This window comes from Tachyglossus aculeatus, chromosome 23, assembly GCF_015852505.1.
Source record: "Tachyglossus aculeatus isolate mTacAcu1 chromosome 23, mTacAcu1.pri, whole genome shotgun sequence".
In the NCBI taxonomy this organism is placed as follows: Eukaryota; Metazoa; Chordata; class Mammalia; order Monotremata; family Tachyglossidae; genus Tachyglossus; species Tachyglossus aculeatus.
In genome coordinates, this window is record NC_052088.1 from 3,391,409 (window position 1) to 3,417,086 (window position 25,678).

Here is a 25,678-nt window from a genome sequence, read left to right on the forward strand (position 1 = left end):
AATAATGACATTTATTAAGCGCTTACTATGTGCAAAGCACTGTTCTAAGTGCTGGGGAGGTTACAAGGTGATCAGCTTGTCCCACAGGGGGCTTATAGTCCTAATACCCATTGTACAGATGAGGGAATTGCGGCACAGAGAAGTGACTTGCCCAAAGTCACACAGCTGATAAGCGGCAGAGCCGGGATTTGAACCCATGATCTCTGATTCCAAAGCCCATGCTCTTTCCACTGAGCGACGCTGCTTCTCAATAATAATAATAATCATAATAACTATGGTACTTGTTATGCACTTACTATGTTAACCAGATTGGAGCCAGTCCCATCCCAGTCCCAGTCCCTGTCCCATACTGGGCTCACACTCAATCTCCATTTTTTACTGATGAGGTAACTGAGGCATAGAGAAGTTAGGTGACTTGCCTAAGGTCACACAGCAGACACATGGTGGAGCCGGTTCCTCGGCCCGTGCTCTATCCACTAAGCCATGCTGCTTTTCTAAGGTTGTCAACAGAGAAGGAGCATGGTGTTATGATCACTTCTCTGGGCCTCAGTTTCCCCATTTGTAAAATGGGGTTTAAATACCTGTTTTCCCTTCTTCTTAGACTGTGAGCCCCTTGTGAGACGGGGACTGTGCCTAACGTGGAAAACCTGCATCTACCCCAGCACTTAGAACAGTGCTTGGCACATAGCAAGTGCTTAACAAATACAATAATAATACTAATAAATCAATCAATGGTATTTATTGCATGCATACTGGTTGCACAGCATTGTACTAAACACTTGGGAGAGTACAATACAACAAAGTATTAAAGGACATGAACAGATAATACATTTCACAAGAATCACAAGAAATTCAAACTATTTTGTATGCAAAAAAGAAACAGTTCTCAAATTTGATAAAATATGGAAAAACCATAGGGAAAATATTGAAATTTTCATTATTAAACTGAATAAATGCTATTTAATCCAAAAGTCAGTAACTAAAGCACTTCTTTTGTACATAAAAAAACTACCACATAAACATTCACAGTGAGTCTTCTAAAAAATGTTTAATTATAGTACTTTTGTCATGAGGGCTCAGAGTATCTGGGACAGAAAGGAAGAAGGGAATGGGCTATTAGATGAAATAAGGTTTAATTCAAGACTCTAAATGTATCTCAAGGGAGCTGAAAGAAACTTTCATTCAATATATGAACTATGGTGTTACAGGCAACATTATCTGAAATTGGATAAAAAAATTCCCTTTGTGCTTGGTTCTGAAATGAGAAAGGTCTACTAGTCTAAGGTAATCAGCAGAAAGCTCCAAGGCAAGGAGCTGTGATAAGAGAAAAGAAAATAAGAGTCTGCCTGGAATGGTAATAGCCACTGAAATGCACAAGATGCCCAGAACCACAGCCCGATTTACTTCCATAATTGCATCAGAAGTCTGGAGAATACAATAGATCTTGGCTGGAAATGTGTGTGTGTGTGTGGGGGGGGGGGGGGGTTGGTGTGTGTGTCTGCACACTTGTGTGTTCTATATATATCACCCCTTAAGCTCAGGTTAGAAATGACTATAATAATCATATAATTATAATATATTATATGATTAGACACAGTTATATAAATATGACAATAATTGTATTTAAGAACTTACTATGTGCCAAGCACTGTCTAAGCACTGGGGTAGATACAATTCAATCGGGTGAGATGCAACCATAGTCCCACATGAGGTTCATGGTCTAAGCAGGGGAGGGGAAGACATGTATTGAATCCTGACTTTACACATGAAGAAACTAAGGGAAGGATAGAGGGAAAACAGGTATTGAATCCCCATTTTACGGATGAGGAACCTGTGACTCTGAATTTAAAGAACTTGCCCAAGGTCACACAGCAGGCAGAGAAGGGATTGGAACCCAGCTTCCCAACTTCCAGACCTGGATCCTTCTATTACACCAAGGAGATCACGGAGGGTGACAGAGCCACAAAACTGAGTCTGTCCAGCATGTTTTGGTTCAAGGCATGCATGTTTTGTCAAAGAATGGCCAAGCTTTTGCTATTCCATTATATGCTGAGCACAGGTGCTAAGTGCACCTCACACTTGCAGATGGCACGATGCTATAAATACCAAGCACAAACATTATTTACAGCCAAATTGTTTCTTTTTCAAATAAGTGGAAATGAATCCTAAAAAGTATGAGGGACTCAAGATCAGGACACCTCGCTTGACCTCTGTTGAGAGCGAGAAGGTGGGCATCCAAGGGCCATGGCAACTGCTGCCCAGGTCTCAACTCTCTGGGCAGTACAGTGGGTGCATACCCCTCCCCCCACCAGCTATGTAAGACTAGGGTTCAAAACACCCAAAATGGTCAACTTCTGGCCTAGTAGCTCTCTGAATGTTGTGCCCACCCAGCCCCCAGCACCCTCCCCACTCCCAAAACTCCTGCCCCTCTGCCCACTTCCATACTCAAAATGAAATGTTGACACTTCAGATCTAGTGATGCTTCACTTTCATATGTAATTTTTCTGTAACTAATCATTGTGTTTCAGGATGATTTTAAAACCATCTTTCACTTTGTAATTAGTGGAGGTTTTTTCAACCACAAAGTCGCATCTGGGTTGTGATCCTGGCTTTGTTACCCTTTTTTAATGGTACTTAAGGGCTTACTGTGTGCCAGGCACTCTACTAAGCACTGTGGTAGGCACAAGCTAATCATGTTGAACACAGTCCTTGCCCCAAATGGGGCTCACAATCTTAATCTCCATTTTACCGATGAGGTAACTGAGGCACAGAGAAGTGAAATGACTTGCCTGAGGTCACGCAGCAGATAGTGGTGGAGCTGGCATTAGAACCCAGGTCCTTCTGACATCTAGGCCCCTGCTCTATCTCAGCATTTGTCTATACTGTTTGACCTTGGGCAAGTTACTACACTTCTCTGGACCTTAGTTACCTCATCTGTAAAATGGAGATTAAGACTGTGAACCCCTTTTGGGACATGGACTGTGTCCAACTTGATTTGCTTGTATCTACCCAAGTGCAGTGCCTGGCACACAGTACGTGCTTAACAAAATACCATATGAAATAAAAAAGTTCTTACGATTTGCTGGTAGTGCAGTTACTGGGGACATAGATAACTATGGGATGGGGAATCTTAAGCCAAGGCAAGGGTGTGTGGTTTTACAGCCACGCAATTATCCCTCTTCCACAAATTACCTTGCTCCTTTCCCATTACACCCAAGCTTGCACAATTTACTCCTCTCAAACCAATTTACTGGCTGGGTCCACTCTCCATTCAGCCTGGAACTTCTTACATCCAAAGGACCACTGGTCTCCTCATCTTCAAGCCCATTCTGATATCACATCTCCTCCAGGAGGTCTTCTCTGATTTATCTCTCATCTTCCACCCCGTAACACCCATCCCCAACTGCTACTTCAACCCTTCCATATCATCTAAGGATTTAGATGCAAAGAGGAATGGGCACCCATTGGGGGATTTTGAGGTGTGGGGTAGATGTGTTAAAAATGATTCTTACAAAAATGATCTGGACAGCACAGTAACGTATGGACTGGAGAAGGGAGAGGCTGGAGATGGGACCAGTGAGGAGCCTGATGCAATAGTCAAGTTGGGCATGACAATGCTTGAATCGGAGGGAGGTACTTGAGATGGAGAGGTCAGGGCAACTCTACCTTCACCAAGTAAACCAGCCTGATATCTGGGTTCTAATCGTGGCTCCGCCATCCGTCTGCTGTATGACCTTGGGAAAGTCACTTAAACTGTCAAAATTTAAGTCTCCTCTGTAAAATGAGTATTAAATACCTGTTCTCGTGCCCCCTTAGACTCTGAAACCCATGAGGAACAGGGGGCTGTGTTCAACCTACCTTGTACCTACCCTAGTGTTTCATATAATGCTTGGCAGGTAGTAAGCACTTAAGTACCACAATTATGACGAGCTAGACCATGCTGAATCCCCTCCCCCTCCCTGCTATTGTTGGGGGTGAGGTGGGGAGAGGGTCAAGTTCTTTTTTTCTGAGCAGCCCCAAGAGCAGTTCCCAGGTTAGAACTGGCAGGCAAGTCTTAGACCCGATGTATGAGAAGCAGGTGACCTGAATTCTGGCACCCATGAAGTTACCTGGAACAAGTCACCTCATACTGAAGCCCTCCTTCAACTTCTGGGAAGGAGAGGGGGGTGGAAAAGCAGAGTTTAAATAGCATTTCATGTTCACTCTTCCATAACCCCCAATTCTCTAGACTCCTGGTGCTTACAAATGATTGACATTCACACTTTGGGATGGTGGTGAAGAGCGGAGTTACTTAATAGATCAGTCAAGTCATTGCACTGTGTGGAAAACAATCTGATTTCATGTGCTCTGAAATCATATAGCAAAGATCACAGTAAATTAATGAAGGAAATAAAAGAGTAATGGACTGTCAGATAGTAATTAATTTGTGGGGGGAAGGGGGAGTGGAAGTTAATGACCACTGCCAAAAAGGTTAAAAAGCTTTTACACTTCAAAACTTTAAAGCAGGAAATAATTATCTCAATATATTAAACAAGAATGTTTACAGAGCAGAACTGAAATGCTATCGGACCCCCAACCTAGCCTTGAGAAAATGTACTTCTACCAAGTGAAGAGGCTGGCACAAAAGAAGCGGTAAGGAATGTGCTTTAACAAAGTTTCCAGACATTGGCTTCGCTAGAAAGCACAAGTGCGGAAACTCAATGGGAATGAGATAAGACGTACAAAATGTAATCTGACTTTTGTGAATTAAAAACCAGCACTCAAGTCAATAAAAGTGTGCAGCATTTTTGGAAGGGGAAGTTTAGAGCTGCTAAAGAGGAATAGCATTATATCTTATTCATTACTCTTTAAAAAAGCAAGACACCCATCTGGAGGTGTATTCACAATTTCAGTAAAGGTTCGAGTGCAGACAATCCAAGAGACTTTTAAAGATTCTCGCTCACCATGAGGCCTGAGGCTCTGATGGTGCTCCCTTGCTCCACTCCCAGACCCACAAGGCCTCTTCTCCCCAGGATGCCCTCCTGCCATGTAGGGCATATAGCAGCACCAGGTGGATTTGAGGCTTTGCAGCATTCAGATAGAGTACTTTATGCCTATTAATCAATCAATTAATCAATTGTATTGATTGAGAACTTACTGTGTGCAGAGCACTGTACTAAAAGATGGGAGAGTGCAATACAACGAAATATAACAGGCATATTCCCTGCCCACGACAAACTTACTGTCCAGAGGGGGACACAGATATCAATACAAATAAATAAAATTACTGATACGTACATAAGTGCTGTGAGGCTAGCAGGGGGAAAGAGCAAAGGGAGCAAGTCAGGGCGACAGTATGGTAGGTAGGAAAAGAGGGGGTGGAATGCAGAGGAGGAGCGCACAAAAGAGACTGATAAGCCACAGAGCTAGTAGGAGAACCAGGAGAGGATGTTGTTAGTGAAGTCTAGGCTGGATATTGTTTCCAGGAGAAGGGTGTGGTCCACAGTGTTGAAGGCAGCTGAGAGGTCAAGGATTTGGCAAGAAGATCATTTGTGACCTTTGAGAGGGCAGTTTCAATGGAGTGAAGGGGACAGATTGGAGAAGGTCAAAGAGATGATTGGAAGAGAGGAAGTGGAGACAGTGGGTGTAGACAACTCACTCAAGAAGTTTGGAGAGGAATGGCAGGTGGGAGATGGGGTGATAACTGGAGGGAGCCATGGGGTCAAGGGAAGGTTTATTTTTAGGATAGGGGAGATGTGAGCATGTTTGAAACCAATGGGGAAGAAGCCATTGGAGAGCAAACAGTTGAAGGTGGAGGTCAGGGAGGGAATAAAGGAGGGGTACATGTTTAGATAAGGTGCAAAGGACTGAGGTCAGATGTGCAGGTAGAGGGTGTGGATTTTGAGAGGAGGCAGGAGATCTCCTCTACAGATACTTCTGGGAAAGTTGGGAGAGTTGAAGAGGGGATGGGTGGGGGGGGGGGGACTGAGGTGGGGCAGGGGAGATTTTAGGGAGAGCACGCCTGATAGTATCAATTTTCTTAATAAAAAAAGGTGGCCAGGTCACTGGGGGCAAGGCACTGGGGAGGCAGGGGGACAGGGGGCCTGAGGAGGGAGTTAAATGTCTGGAACAACTGGAAAGGGCGATGAGCATCTATGTCAAAGTTTTGTTAAAGAGTCATCTCTTTATTGCTGTATTGTACCTTCCAAGCGCTTAGTACAGTGCTCACAGTAAGCACTCAATATGAATGAATGAATGAATGAATGAATGAATGAATGGAAAGGCTACTTGTGGTCGCTTCTTCACCCTGCACTCTGAACTTTTACCTTTTTGAGGACAGCACAGTGTGGGCATGTGGGGAATGATCTCCCTTGTTTCAATGTAATAGTGGTCAGAAGGATTCCAGGAGTGGTTATTGCATCTCTCCAAGACCTTGCTCACCTTAACCCAGGAAGGGCGAATAGGACTATTTAACCACTTGATTCTCTTTCACCTCCCTGTCATATTTCCAGTGGGTGTTACCCCACTGCCTCAAAATCAAGATTAGGTTTTGTAGCAATCTGAGCAATACAAAAGAGGATCACATTACAGTAGCAACCAAACCAATTATATTTGAGGACTTGAGCGGAAGAGGCCACTTCACTCCTTTTTCATTGGCCCCACTCCTCTTTGAGGAGAAAATATTTAAGAAACTCCATTTTTGTTTCAAACAAGTATCAGGACTGTTTCGAGTCAGCCAGAATGAATGAAAACTGATGGAACCTCTAAGCAAGAAGAATAATTCAGGTCTAATCCACTCTGGATTTGACTGTCAAGAAAGCAAACCTATATTCTGTACAGAAGAAAAGCCAACATCAAATGACCCTTATAAAGTTACCCAATGATCACAAGATGCTGACTTGTGGATTTTGGAAACAAGAATCGAATTAAAATGATTTGATTACTCTGAATAAATTCTAAATATAATAAGTAGAGAAACCTAAACATTTGTACATGCAAGTCTATCTTACTGAGGGCAGAGAACGTGTCTGCCAACTCTGTTGTACTGTATTCTCCCAAGTGCCAAGTACAGTGCTCTGCACTGTACTCAATAAGCACTCAATAAATACCACTGATTGAGGATTAGTCTGATAAGGAAACAAGTTAATGGTAAACCTGGAACACAGATTTCTCCATATTATTTCATGACTAAGATGGGGAAACCTAGAATCTTTCATTCATTCATTCATTCATTCATCCAATCATATTTATTGAGTGCTTACTGTGTGCACAGCACTGTACTAAGCGCTTGGGAAGTACAAGTTGGCAACATATAGAGATGGTCCCTACCCAACAGTGGGCTCACAGACTAGAAGGGGGGAGACAGACAACAAAACAAAACATATTAACAAAATAAAATAAATAGAATAAATATGTACAAGTAAAATAGAGTAATAAATATGTACAAACATATATACATACATACAGGTGCTGTGGGGAGGGGAAGGAGGTAAGGCGGGGGGATGGGGAGGCGGGGAGGGGGAGAGGAAGGAGGAGGCTCAGTCTGGGAAGGCCTCCTGGAGGAGGTGAGCTCTCAGTAGGGCTTTGAAGGGAGGAAGAGAGCTAGCTTGGCGGATGTGCGGAGGGAGGGCATTCCAGGCCAAGGGGAGGACGTGGGCCGGGGGTCGACGGCAGGACAGGCGAGAATGAGGCACAGTGAGGAGGTTAGCGGCCGAGGAGCGGAGGGTGCAGGCTGGGCTGGAGAAGGAAAGAAGGGAGGTGAGGTAGGAGGGGGCGAGGTGATGGAGAGTCTTGAAGCCGAGAGTGAGGAGTTTTTGCCTGATGCGTAGGTTGATTGGTAGCCACTGGAGATTTTTGAGGAGGGGAGTAACATGCCCAGAGCGTTTCTGCACATAGATGATCTGGGCAGCAGCATGAAGTAAGGACTGAAGTGGGGAGAGACAGGAGGATGGGAGATCAGAGAGGAGGCTGATGCAGTAATCCAGTCGGGATAGGATGAGAGATTGAACCATCAGGGTTTGGATGGAGAGGAATCATTTTCTGAACCAATTTGTAAGTTAACATATATGTCCTGTTTTGGAATCCAAACATTTTGAAGAATATATCAAACTTGACTGTTTGCTTCTGCCTAAAACTGATTGGGGTAGCAATATGTTTTCAGTATAAGAAACCAAAGAGATGTAATGAAGAGGCTTCTGTGGAGTGAGACCATGTTTCTCAATATTCGTACTATATTCAAGTTTGTGAACCTTTTATAGTGTTGGTGTTCTGCTATTCACCGGATGCACTGCCTAATGCAACTGGAATTCAGTGGACTTGAACCGCAGTGTATTATGCAATAATTGTCCAGTGGGTAACCAAGACAAAAGAGCTTTTACTCGAGCTGAATAGAAAAGGTCAGTATGAGCAGTATTTGCTCTGTACAAATGGCAAGAGAAGGGTAATGACATATTGGTAGCTTTCAACTGTGTGAGAGAAAAAAAAAAACAAACATTATAACACAGAGAAGCAGCATGGCCTAGTGGAAAGAGCACAGGGCTGAGTGTCAGAAGACATGTGTTCTAATCCTGACTCTGCCAGCTGCTTGGTGTGTGACCTGGGGCTAATCACTTAACATCACTGCAATTCAGTTGCCTCATTTGTAAAATGGAGATTAAATCCTCCTCCTCCAACTCAGACTATGAGCCCCATGTGGAACAGGGTCTGTGTCCAACCTGGCAAACCTGTATCTACCCCAGCACCTAGAAGAGTGCTTGACACATAGTAAGCACTTAATGGATACCATTAGAAAAAGTTGCAGAAAGAACTAAGAACAATTTTGAATTTTGACAATGGAAATAAAAAGACTAGACTTCTATGTGCAGGAAAATGCAACTGAATAATGGGAAGACAATATATTTGTAACAAATTGCTTATTATTATTATAATACTCTCCCTCCTTTGTTATTCTCTGCAGTCTTCACTATTTTCCTTTTTCTTTCTAGTCCTTGTTGCTTTTGCCCCTTTTTGTTCATTCTTTTTATCTTCTCTTTTAAGTCATACACCTTTTTCTCTTCCAAACCATTCTTTGATGGTTTCATTTTAATTAAGAATGAGAATAATCCTTCCTTCAATTTGTCGTGGACAGTAAGAAACTAGTCTTGTAGTTACGAATGGCTGTGATTTCCAGTCATCATGCACTTTTAAAAAGGAATATCTGGGTGAAGGGACATTCAGTTCTCTCATTTTCACTTAGCATCCTGCACAAGGAGAACATGGTGTCAGAAAATGCCTCATAAATACCAAGCACACTATTTGTCATTAGGCTTATGTGACAAGTGAATTACTTGCTTCAGTCATCAACATCACTTCTCTCAACCAGGGCCAGCCTGGATTATGCCCCTCTCCTGGCATCTGTTCTGATTAAGATCTCTCGAGACATCCTCACTATTGAATTCTCAATTCTAATCCCCCTCAAGCTTTTCTAGAACTGTAGATAAAGTTAGGTCCACAGTCCCAGCATTCTTCCTAACCTTCCCTTGCATGAACTGTCCTCAACAGATCTGAATCACCTCTCTGACCTTTTATAAAACCAACAGCCTCCTATGGAAGAAGCACGGCTTAGCAGAAAGAGCACAGAACTCACAGTTAGGAGACTTGAGTTCTACTTCCAGCTCTGCCATCTTCTTGCTGTATAACCTTGATTCAATCATTTAATCACTCAGTCATTAGAATTCATTGTGTGCTTACTGTGCACAGAGCGCTTGGAAGAATACAATAGAGTTGGTTGAAACAACCCCTGCCCACAAGGACCTTATGGTCTACATTAAAACAAATTACAGTTAGGGGAAATAGTAGAGTATGAGGATATGCACATAAGTGCTGTGGGGCTGGGGTAAGTAACAGACTGCTTAGGGGTACTTAGCCAAGTGAACAGTCAAAGTAGAGGGTAGAGTGGATAGGTTAAATGAGGGCTTAGTCCCTGAAAGCCTCTTGGAGGAGATGTGATTGTAGGAGGATTTTGAAGGTGAGAAGAGGGGTGGACTGTCAGATATTAAAGCCAGGGTGGGGGGGGAAGGGGGAGTTCCAGGCTCAACGGAGAATGTGGGGAAGGGACCAGTAGTGGGATAGAAGAGATCAAGAAACAGAGAGTTGGTTTGTGTTAGAGGAGGGAAGTATGCATTTTGGGTTTTAGTAGGAGATCAACGAGGTAAGATAGAGAGTTGACTGAATGCCTTCAAGTGGATGGTAAGGAGTTTCTGGCTGATGCAGAGGTTGGACAGAGGTTGTTGGGAGGTTTTGAGTGGGGAGATAAGATGTTTCAGAAAATGGATCCAGGCAGCAGAGTGAAGTATGGACTGCAGAGGGGAGAGCCAGGAGGCAGAGAGGTCAGTGAGGAGGCTGACGCAGTAATCAGGGTGGGAAGTAGGTGCTTGGATCAGCATGGTAGCAGTTTGGATGGAGGGAAAAGGGTGGATTTTAATGATGTTGTGAAGGTAGAACTGACAAAATTTGGGGTCACTGACTATGTGGATTGAATGAGCAAGACAAGTCGAGGTTCATGCCAAGGTCAATGCCAAGGCTTGTGATATAGGGAGGATAGCAATTGACTGATCGCCAGGTTGGCTCATCTGCCCCAACAGTCCTCTAATCACTGGTGAGGTAGTTTGTCCTAGTGATAAGGACCCAGCCCTGGGAGTCAGAGGATCCAACTTCTAATCCGAGCTCTGCCACTGACTGCTGTGTGAAGCATCTAACTTCTCTGTGCCTGTTTCCTTTGCTATAAAAAGAGGATTCAATACCAGCTCTCTGCTTACATGGTGAGCCCCAGGAGGGTGAGACAAGGGACTATGTCTGACTTGATTATCTTGTATCTACTTAACGACTGTGTTCAGTGCTTGCCACCTGACTGCAGTACTGATTGAGTGCTTATTATTATTATTAATATGCTCGACCATGTCTTTATTCTGCTCTCTAGCTTTTGTATGTTCCTATCCAACTACTTGGACATCTTGTGGCCATCCAATCTCCTCAGATGCAGTGATGCTCTGAGCACTGGTGAGATAACTTTGTTCATGTTGGTAATCCTGCCCTGCTACTTGATGTTGATTTAAACCACTCTGGGGGCTGGCCATCTCACAGACAGATGGAAGGCTGGATGCCACAACAGCTTTATAGACCTTTAACTTAATATGGAGTTTGCTGACCTGGGGTGGCCTAACTCTGTCAGCCAGAAGCCATACTGGCCCTTTTTATTCTGCTCTCGATTTCTTTTGACTATTTGTGCATCAAAATGGATAGTTTGTTGCCTGAAGCCAGATTGTTCGAGATATATCATAACCCCAACTGAAAAAACAACTCTAGTGGCTATCCTGAAGGTGGAGGAATACAGCTTTCTCCTCTTCATCACTGCCATCTGAGCAATGCTCACCTGAATTACGAGAGGCCCTAAACAATGCCCTGCTAGCTAAGAGATACCCTCTCGAGGGCAAACACCCATAGATTAGATCTCACTGTTGTCACTTCTGAACAAAAGGACAACTCTCATTTACACTCCCTGTACAGAGAGGTGGCCGTCATTTGGAAGAAGACACCGATGGTGAGGTTCACCTATGAACCTATGTGTAGCTGAGAAGGCTGAGGCAGGAGCCAGGGTCTTGGCCACACTGGGCACACAAAAACACTTCCTGAAGCCACAATGGAAGCAACAAGGGAGCTGGGAGGCCTGTATGTTGCAAAGTTCATGCCCAGGTTTGAAGACCCATTTTTGAAGTGGCCCCAACATAATGTCATGCTGTACCCAAGTGCCATAATGGTAATAATAATAGTGGCATTTTTTAAAATGTTTACTATGTGTCAAGAGCTATGCTAAGGGTTGGGGGGGAAGGCGTTTACAGTCAGCAGGAGGGACAACAGGTATCGAATCCCCATTTTACAGACATGTAAGGCTCAGAGAAGTTAAGTGACTTGCCCAAGGTCTGACTGTCAGGCCTGGGCTCTTTCCACTAGCCATGCAGTAGGCAGTTGGTTGTCTTCAGAGCCACTGCAGTCTCTGTTGGCAGCATTAGCCAGCTACTTTTCAGGATTCATACTGGAGCTGTCTACCTTGTTTTGACTAAACATAAGGTAATGGTGAGTTTTAAAACACCATTCATTCCCTATATAATGCTAACTAATGAACTTCAGTTCCCCTCAAAGGCTCAACTGTGTAACGGTCAATTTAAGGGTGTGGTATGGCATTTAGTTTCCCTAGTCTTCGGTAACAGTCCATTCAAATCATAAAATGAAAACATGCCTAGGAACAGAAATGGGTGATTATGAAGTGGCTGTTTTTTGAGGAAGATGGGAGCAACTGTTGTATGAATCCACTGAGGACCAAGGGAGAGCAAATAAGACTTAAATTAAAGCACAGAGGATTAAGCAATATTGATTTAACACTGAGATAATGCCACAATACGGGGATTAAGGGATGTATGAAGTGTTAATCCTGGAGATCATGTAGCAAAGAAGAGACTTCCACCTGTTATGGATCCTTTATGCCTATACTGCCTCTGAAACAGGGGGCTGGACCCCATTATAGCTCAAGGGTTCTTTCAACTCCAAGATTTAATGTTCTTCAATACACTGTGAAAATTTCTTTGCAGTTAAAATTGAGGAGAGAGGAGAGGCACTAGGTTTTTTTGTAAGTGAATAGTTAGAAGAAACAACACTTTGAAGTTTAAAAACTAGGTTGAACAAAATGCATAAAACACATTTTTGTCATGTATGAATAACATGGCAAAAATGTGTTTATAATATATATGCACATATATATTATAAACAAACGTGTTGGTACATACATATATGTGTGTGTATCTATCTGTATATGTGTATATATATACATATATATGTATATACATATAAATACACACACACAGATATATAAAATGTGTATAGATATTTGTACATCCATAGACTATTTCCTTTAGATTAAAAAAAAAACAATATATTGCACTTTCCTTTTACAGGAGGATTTCTAGGTAAATGAAAATACAAAATACATTCTCGTGAGATTTGCTGAGGTAAATCCACCCAAGTATAAAGCAATCTGAAGGAAACCAAAGATTTCCCCTTGGAATCTTTAAATGAAGAGTCCTTGAAAAAACTATGTGTCCATGGACAGTGATCTAAGATAAGAAAAGGCCTAGTCATTTGTCCTGAACTAGGATGTGCACAGGGCATGACGATATTTTCCTCAGTTTAAAATATTTGGGAGTGCCAGTGACAACAGTATAAAACTCACACTAAAATATATCAAGATGAAAGAAATTCTTGTTTTGCAGTGTAAATTGGCTATTTTAAGATATCAATCAATAAAATGTATTTACTGAATAACTGCTGAATGCAGGTCACAGTACTAAGTGTTGGGGAGAGTATAATACACTAGTGCTGACACTGAGGTTTTTTTTTTTAAGTGAAGAAAAGATTGAAGGCTGGGCTAACCACCAAAGTGTGATGGTCACGATGGGAAAATAAATGGTTGAAAACTTGAGGAAAATCCCCAAAGAGATTTCTGGTAATAACTCTTACACAGGTCTAGAAAAATCAGCATAAATATGAAATGTGTAAGGTCCTTTAGGAGACCTTAAAATGACCACCAAAAATGGGAAAACATCCAGTTAGACTGTGACTAATGTACAGACATAAAACTTTCATGCCAGTAAATTTAATGAACATATGGAAACCAAAAGAAGCTGAAAGAAAGGTAATTTCCATTATAAATACAGACAGTGGTTTTATTCTACCAGCTGGGTAGAGTTCATTGATGAGGACCTGGTTCACTTTCCCTTTGAGAGGAGAAGTGGCCATGAAGGGAGGAGGACAATAGTAGGTCAGAGCCAGTGCTTGGCACTGTTTTCTATTATTTTAATTGTCTCTCCAAACTCTCTATACTTTCTATCTTTTCCTCACTTACGTAAAGGGAAACATATCCCCTGTAATGCTAAATACAATTAAAACTGGAATATATTTTAAGTGCTCCCATCTCCTTTCCCTGTCCCCACTCCTTCTCGGAGCTGAGCACCGGGCTCTGGGGAGAGGTCGTGAAGACGGAGGTGGCAACGTGCTCAACAGAGATGGGCCACAGCCTCGAACCCCGACATTGACACTCAAACACACCTCCAAAAAGAGCATAAGGATGTGCCATGTGGTGCCACCACAGCATGGATCTTCTGCTCTCTCCACCCTACACCCAAGGGATGCCTTACTGCTTCTCATCCCTGCCCAGACTAGAGCCTGGTTTCCAGGGAAACAAGGGCAACTCTCTATATTGCCATTTTCACTTCAAATTGAAAGTCACGTGAGGATAGGGTGGTTGATAAGAATCAACCTAACCCAATAGGGAGTCAAATTTTCATTAGAGAAGCAGCATGGCGTAGTGGATAGTGCATGGGCCCGAGAGTCAGAAGGTCAGGGGTCTTAAGCCCAGCTCTGCCACCTGTCTGCTGTATACCCTTGGGCAAGTTACTTTACTTCTCTGTGCCTCAGTTACCTCATCTGTAAAAAGGGGATTGAGAATGTGAGCCCCACATGGGACAGGGATTCTGTCCAACCCAATTTAAAGAGAAGCAGCATGGCGTAGAGGATAGAGGATAGAGCACAGGCCTAGGAGTGAGAAGGTCATGGGATCTAATCCCGGCTCTGCCAAATGCCTGCTGTGCGTCCTTGGGCAAGTCACTTCACTTCTCTGTGCCTCAGCTGCAAAATGGGGATTGAGACTGTGAGCCCCACGTGGGAGAGAGACTGTGTCTAACCCGATTTACTTGTACCCAGTGCTTAGTACAGTGCCTGGCACATAGTAAGCGTTCAACAAGTACAAGTGAAGTAGCTGAGATTCCCCTCAAACTTGGTCTGTGACTGATGTATTTTGCTATCTCTCTCCCTCCCCTCCACCCTCCACAAAACGTTATTACTCAGTGTGCTTCCTTACCTGAAGATACAGTATTCTCCTCTGGACCAGCTCTGTCAGATCTCTGGATTCCTTTTCACGCCAGTCACCGGCTCCATCCGTTTGGCTGAGGTAGTAGAGATCTGTCATTATTGACCTATGAAAAAGAAACAGCATTAGAAAGCTAATTCACCTACTTAGAGTCAAAGTCAGAGAAGAAAATCCTTCTCTCATCCCAATGATATGCTGAATAACAATTAGAAGCAACGTGGCTTATTGGATAAAGCATGGGTGTGGGAGTCAGCAGGACCTGGGTCCTGATCCCAGCTCTGCCATTTGTCTGCTGTGTGACCTTGGGCAACTCACTTCACTTCTCTGGGCCTCAGTTTCCTCTTCTGTAGATTGGGGAATTAAGACTGTGTGTAGGACATGGCCTGTGTCCAATCTGATCGGCTTGTACTTACCCAAGAGGTTAGAACAGTGCCTGGCACATAGTTACAGCTGAACAAATACCATTTAAAAAAATCAAGCGATACTATTTACTGAGTGCTTATGTGTTCAGAGCACTCTACTAAGCATTTGGGATACTATTCATTCATTCATTCAATCGTATTTATTGAGCACTTACTGTGTGCAGAGCACTGTACTAAGCGCTTGGGAAGTACAAGTTGGCAACATATAGAGACAGTCCCTACCTAACAGTGGGCTTACAGTCTAGAAGGGGGAGACAAAGGACAAAACAAAACATATTAACAAAATAAAATAAATAGAATAAATATGTACAAATAAAATAAATAAATAAATACAGTAATAAATACGTACAAACATATATATGGAGTTGGTAGACATATTCCCTCCCAATTTTCTGAGTACCTACTCTGTATGGTGTATAGCACTAAGTGCTTGGGTGAATGCAATCAAATGAGCAGACATGATCCCTGCCCTCAAGAAGTTTACAATTTTGTTGGGGGAGACAATTAATCGATGGTATTTATTGAGCACTTATTATAGGCAGAGCACTTTAAGCACTTAGGAGAGTACAATACAACAGAAGTAGCAGACGCACTCCCTGCCCATAACGAGCTTAGTCCAGAGACGGATGTTAAACTAATATACAGATAGGAGGAAGCAGGAAAAGGAAAAGGGAATATAAGCATGAGTTGATAATGCTTAATGAGTGGGTATGTAGGATATGTACACAAGTTCTAAAGGAAGTTAAGAGCACTGTAGTACTTAGGCTGCCCGGAAGAATTGAAGTGGCAGTTGGCAGAGTGCGGAGATGGGGAGCAGGAGGGGATTTAAGCTGAGTAAATGAGAAAGCAACGGGGAAGGCCCTGGAATATATTGCAAAGATAAATATTTGATTCACGGGTGAATACTGCCAATTTATAATTAATAAGTATGGAATTTGTTGGCATTCCCATTTGCCAAACACACAGTAGGTTGGCTAAGCGTGGTGGGGAGGGATTCAATACAATCAGCTCAGACCCAATCTCACTGCCCCTGGGGCTGACAATCTAAGCAACTGTCCTCTTTTACAGAGGATAACACAGACTGAGGTTGCCAGGCATCCAGAAATCACACAGCTGTGCTTATTGCACTGGCTGTGTAGAATGCCGGAATGGCTGAGCCCCGCCCCCAATCCTGCAATGGAGATCACTGGAGCAGGGGGGCACTGACGTCCTCTGCCACCATGGGCCACGTGACAAGAGTACAGTATTGGAGTCAAAGCTGGGAGGCCTAGGTCCTAATCCCGGCCTGCTGTGGGACTTTGGCCAGGCCCACTATGCCATGCTGCTTCTCAAATCATTAAATGTCTCTGGGTGGACCTCCTCATCTGTAAAATGGGTACTCTCTCTTGCTTTCAATTGTGAGCCCTGTGTGGCAAAAGGATTGGGTCCAACCTGAATACCTTGCACCTACTCCAGTGTTTAGCACAGTGCTTGGCTCATAGTAAACCCTCAAACATCACAATTATTATTATTACTTAATGTCTTAATTGTCTTAATGGATGCCTGGCTTTTTAAATCTGGAAAATGGGGATTAAATATCTACTCTTATTCCTCTCTCATAAACTGTGATCTCCATGTAGGACAGGGACTCTATCTGACCTGATCATCTTTTATGCACCTTCCTCCCTTCAAAGCCCTACTGAGAGCTCACCTCCTCCAGGAGGCCTTCGAAGACTGAGACCCCCCTTTCTCTCCCCCTCCCCATCTCCCCCGCCTTACCTCCTTCCCCTCCCCACAGCACCTGTATATATGTATATAAGTTTGTACATATTTATTACTCTATTTATTTTACTTGTACATATTTATTCTATTTATTTTATTTTGTTAATATGTTTTGTTTTGTTGTCTGTCTCCCCCTTCTAGACTGTGAATCAGCTGTTGGGTAGGGACCGTCTCTATATGTTGCCAACTTGTACTTCCCAAGCACTTAGTACAGTGCTCTGCACACAGTAAGCGCTCAATAAATACAACTGAATGAATGAATGAATGCACCTCTAGCATTTATCATGGTGTTTTGCACTTAAGTAATTGCTTAACATACACCTCAATTACTATTATTATTTTTGATCATATACTGTGTGCAGGGCATTATGCTAAGTGTCTGGGACAGGGCAATAGAGTTAGAAGGGAATGTCCTTCTCAAGGAGCTTACAGACCCACAGGGAAGACAGATACAAAACAATCAACATGTAGAAGAGAAAGTAAAGATGCCTATGTTCACACAAATGCTTAATGGGGAAAGTTTAATGTAAGTTGGTATGTAAGAAGTGTTCCAGGTGGGAAGGTGGGCAACTGGGAGTAATTAGAGCTGAAGTACTCAGTTGGCATTTGGGATGAGACTGCAGGAAGGAGAAAAAATTGATCAGGAAAAGCCTCCTACCTGGAACTACCTCCCCATTCACATCTAGCAGACCAGTCAAGCAATCAGCCCAACAACTGCATTTATTGAGCACTTCCAGTGTTCTAAGAGCTTCTTAGAATATTCATTCATTAGTTCAATCATATTTATTGAGTGCTTACTATGTGCAGAGCACTGTACTAAGCACTTGAAAAATACAATTCAGCAATAAAGACAGAAAATCCCTGCCCACACTGGGCTTACAGTCTAGAAGGGGGGGGGGGGGGGGGGGGGTCCAGACATCAAAACAAGAAAACAGGCATCATATAAATAAATAGAATTATAGATCTATACACATCAAAACAAGTAAAAAGGCATCAATAGAAACAAATAGAATTGTATATACGTACATATACAAGTGCTGTGGGGCGGGGATGTGGGGGTAGAACAAAGGGAGCAAGTCAGAGCACAGGGAAAGGGGGGGCTTAGTCTGGGAAGGCCTCTTGGAGGAGGTGAGCCTTCAGTAGAGCTTTGAAAGGGGGAAATGCGATATAACAGGGTTGGTAGACCTGAACCCTGCCTACAAAGAGCTCACAGTCTAGTAGGGCTGCTGCCCTCCCACCTTCAAAGCATTTGGAAATCGCATCTCCTCCAGTCTTCCACAATTACTCTCCTACTTTCCCACCTTATGACCCACCTCAACTGCTGCTGCTGCTGCACTTCTAGGTCCCCTATATCCTAAGCAGATTGGATGGATTTTGGTTCAGGAGATACTGTTTTTGTGTGTAGGGGCTAGCCACATCTCCTTATAATGATTTTTAAGCTAGGTTTGCATTCTCTCTCTGTAATAGGTCATAATAATAATTATTATTACTATGATGGTATTTGTTAAGCGCTTAGTATGTGCCAAGCATTGTTCCAAGCGCTGGGGTAAATTCAAGGTAATCAGGTTGTCCCACATGGGGCTCACAGTTATTAATCCCCATTGTACATATGAGGCAACTGAGGCACAGAGAAGCTTTCCCAAGGTTACACAGCAGGTAAGTGGCAGAGCCAGGATTAGAACCCACATCCTCTGACTGCCAAGCCCAGGCTCTTGCCACTAGGCCATGCTGTTTCTCTCACAGCACTTCAGGATCAATCAACCAATCAATCAATTGTATTTATTGAGTGCTCACCAGGTGCAGAACACTATACTAAGCACTTTGGAGAGTACAATGCAACAGAGTTGTTAGACATCAGCCTTGCCCACAAGGAGCCCACAGCCCAGAGCTGGGCAATAGATAAATTATGGATATGCATATAAGTGTTGTGGGACTGAGGCTGAGGTAAATATCAAGTGCTTACAAAGTAAAGTGCTTAGGTTATTCAGAAATAACGGGGAGTAGGAGAAAGTAGGGCTTAATTGGGGAAGACCTGTTGAAGGACATCATCCATAATTTAATAAGGCTCTGAAGGTGGAGACAGTGGTGGCCTGGAGAGGAAGGGAGTTTCAGGCCAGATGGAGGATGCATGTTGCCCTGCTTCCTTCCTCCCTGTCTCCTGTCTCTCCCCATTTGAGCCCATACTTCACTCTGCTGCCCCAACTTTTTCTATAAAACCATTCAGTCCATGTTTCCCCACTCAAGAACCTCCAGTGGTTGCCCATCCATCTCTGTATCAAACAGAAACTCCTTACCATTGGCTTTAAAGCACTCAGTCACCTTGCTCCCCCTGCCCCCCCACCTTAAAGCCTCTCTGATTTCTTACTACTGTAGCTCAGTCCACACTTGGCTCCTCTACTGTCAACCTACTCACTGTACCTCAAACTCATCTATCTCACTGGGGAACTCTCACCCACATCCTGCGTCGGGACTGGAACACCCTCCCTCTTCATATCCGACAGACGATCACTCTCCCCAACTTCAAAGCATTATTAAAAGTGCATCTCCTCCAAGGGGCTTTCCCCCGACTAAGCCCTCATTTCCTCTTCACCCACTCCCTTCTGCGTTGCCCTTGCACCTGGATCTGTAGATCTGCACCCTTTATTCATCCCACCCTCAGCCACAGAACACTCAAGAAGTGCTCAACAAATACAATTGACTGATTTATTGACTGACTGATTGAGATAGGAGAGATCGAGGCACAGTGAACAAGATGGTGCTAGAGGAAGAAGGTGTGTAGGAAGTCAGTGAGGGAAGACAGGAAGGGGCGAGCAGATTTGAGTGCTGTAAACCTGACGGTATGGAGTTTCCATTTGATGCAGCGGTAGATGGGCAACCAGTGGAGGTTCTTGTGGCACCAGGAGATGTGGACAGAATGTTTTTTTAGGCAAACTGATCTGGGCAGTAGAGTGAAGTATGGACTGCAATGGGGAGAGGCAGGAGGCAGAGAGATCAGAGAGGAGGTAGATGCAGTAATCAAAGTGGGATAGGATAAGTGATTGGAGCAGTGAGGTAGTAGTTTGGATGGAGAAGAATGGGTGGATTTTAGCGATGTTGGGAAGATAGAACCAAGAGGATTTGGTGACACACTGAATATGTGGGTTGAATGAAAAAGATGAGTACAAATTTCATACATATCTTTCTATTAGTACATCATCCCTCCTGAAATTTCCTTTAATGTCTGCCTCCCTAGCTAGATTGCAAGTTTCTTGAGGGCAGGGATCGCTTCTACTAACTGATTGAATGTGGGACAAAAAGCATGTGGGATTTTGGGGAGGAAGCAGCTAGACAATGGGGTTTGGGAGTTGTAGACAAGCTGCAAAAGTCTCACGGGTCGAAAAGACTGAAATGTGGGTTTCTGGAACCTCCTCAGAAACTCTTGTCTCCTTCTAGTCTTACTCCTTTATTCTGATTCCACTGCTAGAAAATATTTCTATGTTTGTCCTCCTGTTAAGGGAATGAGCTCCCTGTGGACAGGGATTTGCCTTGTGCTTTTATTGGACTTTCAAAGTGACTAGTAGAGTGTTTTGCACACCATAGACACTCAGTAAATACCATCACCACCACCACTATTACTCCTCCTCCTCCTCCTCCTCAGACTACTATTCACACCTTTGTCAGAAGCCTGGGAGTCTAGCCTAAACACTTATGGAGATGAAAAAATGTTTCATTCCTGGAGACTCATGGGAGCAATGGCTCCTATCTTAAGGGGAGAAAGGATACCATAAATTCCAAGTTCAACTGTCTGACTGTACAAAAATTTCTTTCCCCTACAAAGTGGAGGTGATTTCAAATGTGATGTAATATGCACAATGCAATTAAGTTACATAACCACCCGTCTGGAAGATTACTGGACAACGTGGGGCTGTGATACATAACTGTGGCAAAGCAGAAACAGCAACGGGTAGGTCAGAGTGTGTAAAAAGAGGGGAAAAAAAGCAAAGGAAGTTGCTAAACTTGGCATTATTCTCACTTCCCAAACTCAAAGGCCATTCAGATTTCACCCACAGGTTTAAATTCTTCTGTCTGTGATGATGGAAGGGTAGCTCACTGTGGGCAGGGAATGTGTCTACCAACTGTGTTATACTGTATTCTCCCATGTGCTTAGTCCAGTGCTCTGCAAATGGTAAGCACTACCACTGACTGATTCTGCCTCTGCAGGGACTCTTTCCATCCTATCATCAAAGACCTGAAGAACCCACTCTCTGGCTTACATCTACAAACTCTGAACCTGAACAGTAAAAATCTCCCCAGGATGGGTGAATCAATCCATACTTCAATCCATACGTCATACTGCTGCCCGGATTATCTCTGTCCAGAAACGCTCTGGGCATATTACTCCCCTCCTCATAAATCTCCAGTGGCTACCAATCAATCTGCGCATCAGGCAGAAACTCCTCACCCTGGGCTTCAAGGCTGTCCATCACCTCGCCCCCTCCTACCTCACCTCCCTTCTCTCCTTCTACAGCCCACCACGCACCCTCCGCTCCTCTGCTACTAATCTCCTCACCGTACCTCGTTCTTGCCTGTCCCGCCATCGACCCCCGGCCCACGTCATCCCCCAGGCCTGGAATGCCCTCCTTCTGCCCATCCGCCAAGCTAGCTCTCTTCCTCCCTTCAAAGCCCTGCTGAGAGCTCACCTCCTCCAGGAGGCCTTCCCAGACTGAGCCCCTTCCTTCCTCTCCCCCTCGTCCCCCCTCTCCAGCCCCCCATCTTACCTCCTTCCCTTCCCCACAGCACCTGTATATATGTATATATGTTTGTACATATTTATTACTCTATTTATTTATTTATTTATTTTCCTTGTACATATCTATTCTATTTATTTTATTTTGTTAGTATGTTTGGTTTTGTTCTCTGTCTCCCCCTTTTAGACTGTGAGCCCACTGTTGGGTAGGGACTGTCTCTATATGTTGCCAACTTGTACTTCCCAAGCGCTTAGTACAGTGCTCTGCACACAGTAAGTGCTCAATAAATACGATTGATGATGATGATGATGAATCATTTTCTCCACCTTCAGCTAACACTCTGGATCTAGTCACAAGTGGAATGAGAGGAGTCAGGGCTGGGAGAGGCTGTTAAATCAAGTGGTAAGGCCTTCCCACATCACTTTGTCTAACATTGGCCTATTGCGATAGGTTAGAATACAACCTCTATTTTACACTCAGGGTTTCACCGTTTGTTCAGCAACACCCAGATCTGAGTCAGAGTGTGTATATTTCTAGCCCCCCAAAAGCCACTGGCCCACTGGGCACTAGAGACATCGTTTTAAAATACTCTAAACATCAAAAGATTAAAACTGCATGTTTCTTCTTGGAGAGCTTTATTTTCCTCCAAGGAACAGGAAGTACACTTTTACATCAATCCCTCATGTACGGCCATGATTCATTCACAGTTGGTACTAGATACCAGAAACTAGCTCCTCCATGTGCAGCAATACAGAAAATATGCATTTGAACGTCATAGTCCAGTGACTTCCTTTAGAAATTCCATTTCTGCTTTTCCATCAACATGCTTACAGAAGGAATTCAACAGCTCCATTCAATGGGTAGGGTTACCATCTACCAAAGCATTTGAAATCTTGGTTTGTGGTTCCATTAGAAACTACAAGGCACTGGGAATCTTAACTATTTCCATTTCCACTTTCTGTAAAGGAGGGCAAGTACCAACTTACTTCAGCTTGATTACTACCAGTTCCCATTTACTGTTCCCCACTGAAACCTGAAATTCTTTATCTTATACAATAGAATCAATCAATCAATCAATCAATCAATCGTATTTATTGAGCGCTTACTATGTGCAGAGCACTGTACTAAGCGCTTGGGAAGTACAAATTGGCATCACATAGAGACAGTCCCTACCCAACAGTGGGCTCACAGTCTAAAAGGGGGAGACAGAGAACAGAACCAAACATACCAACAAAATAAAATAAGTAGGATAGAAATGTACAAGTAAAATAAATAAATAAATAAACAGAGTAATAAATATGTACAACCATATATACATATATACAGGTGCTGTGGGGAAGGGAAGGAGGTAAGACGGGGATGGAGAGGGGGACGAGGGGGAGAGGAAAGAAGGGGCTCAGTCTGGGAAGGCCTCCTGGAGGAGGTGAGCTCTCAGCAGGGCCTTGAAGGGAGGAAGAGAGCTAGCTTGGCGGATGGGCAGAGGGAGGGCATTCCAGGCCCGGGGGGATGACGTGGGCCGGGGGTCGATGGCGGGACAGGCGAGAGCGAGGTACAGTGAGGAGATTAGTGGTGGAGGAGCGGAGGGTGCGGGCTGGGCAGTAGAAGGAGAGAAGGGAGGTGAGGTAGGAGGGGGCGAGGTGATGGAGAGCCTTGAAGCCCAGGGTGAGGAGTTTCTGCCTGATGCGCAGATTGATCGGTAGCCATTGGAGGTTTTTGAGGAGGGGAGTGATATGTCCAGAGCGTTTCTGGACAAAGATAATCCGGGCAGCAGCATGAAGTATGGATTGAAGTGGAGAGAGACACGAGGATGGGAGATCAGAGAGAAGGCTAGTGCAGTAGTCCAGACGGGATAGGATGAGAGCTTGAATTAGCAGGGTAGCGGTTTGGATGGAGAGGAAAGGGCGGATCTTGGCAATGTTGCGGAGCTGAGACCGGCAGGTTTTGGTGACGGCTTGGATGTGAGGGGTGAATGAGAGAGCGGAGTCGAAGATGACACCAAGGTTGCGGGCTTGTGAGACGGGAAGGATGGTAGTGCCGTCAACAGAGATGGGAAAGTCAGGGAGAGGACAAGGTTTGGGAGGGAAGACAAGGAGCTCAGTCTTCGACATGTTGAGCTTTAGGTGGCGGGCGGACATCCAGATGGAGATGTCCTGAAGGCAGGAGGAGATGCGAGCCTGGAGGGAGGGGGAGAGAGCAGGGGCAGAGATGTAGATCTGGGTGTCATCAGCGTAGAGGTGATAGTTGAAGAATGGTTAAATTGCCAATGTGAAACAAGAAACATGCAGCCTTTTCAAAAAAAGTTGCCTTCCTTCAACTGAATTAAAGTTCTTCAATTTAAAAAAAAATTCACTCAAGGGACGCTGACTCCGCGGCCCCATATACCTAGCTTATAGCCCAGAGGATAATTTTTTAGCTGCAGAAAAAGTTTAAAAATGCAAAATTAGCAGTTAATGAAGGAGATGCTGAGAAAGCTTTAAATCTATTCTAAGTGGATCAGAGAGGATGACCTAAGGGTTTACTTTAGTTTAGTACTCCCCTGTCCTTTCAGTGGAACAGTGACATAACCATCACTCTGTTAGGCATCATCACAGTCCACCCTATAGACACACCACATTATCATTTCTTTGGGTCCCCTGACTTAAGTAGCAACATTTCTTCTAGCAGGGTGGCTGACGAGAAGCAGCGTGGCCTACAGAAGAGAGCACAGGTTTAGGAGTCAGAGGACCTGAGTTCTAATCCCAGTTCCACCACTTGTATGATGTGTTGTCACTGTGGGCAAGCCACTTAACTTCTATGTGCCTCTGCTTCCTCTACTGCAAAATGTGGATTAAATCCTACTCCCTCCTACTTGGACTGTGAGCCCCATGTGGACAGGTACTACGTCCAACCTGATTATCTTGTATCTACCCCAGAACTAAGGACAGTGCTTGGCACATGGTAAGCACTTAACAAATACCAATATTATTATCATCATCATCCTACAAACAAATGCAGAAGGATGAATGACACAATTTACTACAAGTAAGCAAAGTAATGAATTAATTTCTAAACCACAATTGGGGAAATTCAATAGGCCAGGTTAACTTTTTCATTTGGCTACTGGCTTGGGTGGCAAGAAAGTCAAGCTAGCACTCACTGTCAGTGAGATCAAAGAATGGACAGTAACGTAAAAATACATGTTTCACTATAAAGTAATGTGCCTGGAAAATCCTTTGTGATGAATCATTTCCTCTCCTTCATCGTCTCTAACCCCAACCGACTCACTGTACCACTGTCTCGTCTTTTTTGCGGGCAACCCCTTGCCCACGTCCTCTCTCTGGTCTAAAACTTGAAGTGGTTGATTCCTCCATTTATATCTGACACACCACCACCCTCCCCATCTTCAAAATCATATCTCCTCATAGAAGCCTTCCCTGACTAACCCCTCCCTTCTTCGTGGTGAGGAAGCACAATGGTCAAGGTCTTGCATTTGTCCCGTCCCCCCCCCCCCCCTCTGACCTTCCACTCTGAGCTGTTTCAACTCTAGGCCTGCTTGATTCTTGATTACCTCATAACAAGGAACCCAAATACGTGGAGCCTTGAGTAGCAAGGCTTTCTCAACACACATCACTTACCCTCTTCCTTTGTTCCTTTCCCTTGTCTTCTCAGGAAGATTAGCATTATCACCTGAAAACAGGATGAAGCAGTATCTCCCTTAGCAAGGTCAGCAACCCTGACCTTGCTTATCAGGGGAGAAGCAGCATGGCTTGGTGGGTAAAGCATGGGCCCGGGAGTCAGAAGAACCTCGGTTCTAATCCTGGCTCTGCCACATGTTTGCTGCGTGACCTTGGACA

The 25,678-nt window shown here is 44.0% G+C and overlaps 1 protein-coding gene across 6 annotated transcripts in view; it reads right to left on the reverse strand.

Moving 5' to 3' along the window:
• FUT8 (fucosyltransferase 8) overlaps positions 1-25,678 on the reverse strand; it is a 392,751-nt gene that overhangs the window by 62,164 nt on the left and 304,909 nt on the right. For all 6 annotated transcript variants that reach the window (XM_038765688.1, XM_038765691.1, XM_038765685.1 and 3 more), the window contains one exon: positions 14,927-15,041. In XM_038765688.1, the coding sequence (XP_038621616.1) occupies positions 14,927-15,041 (115 nt within the window). The remainder of the gene's footprint in view (positions 1-14,926; positions 15,042-25,678) is intronic.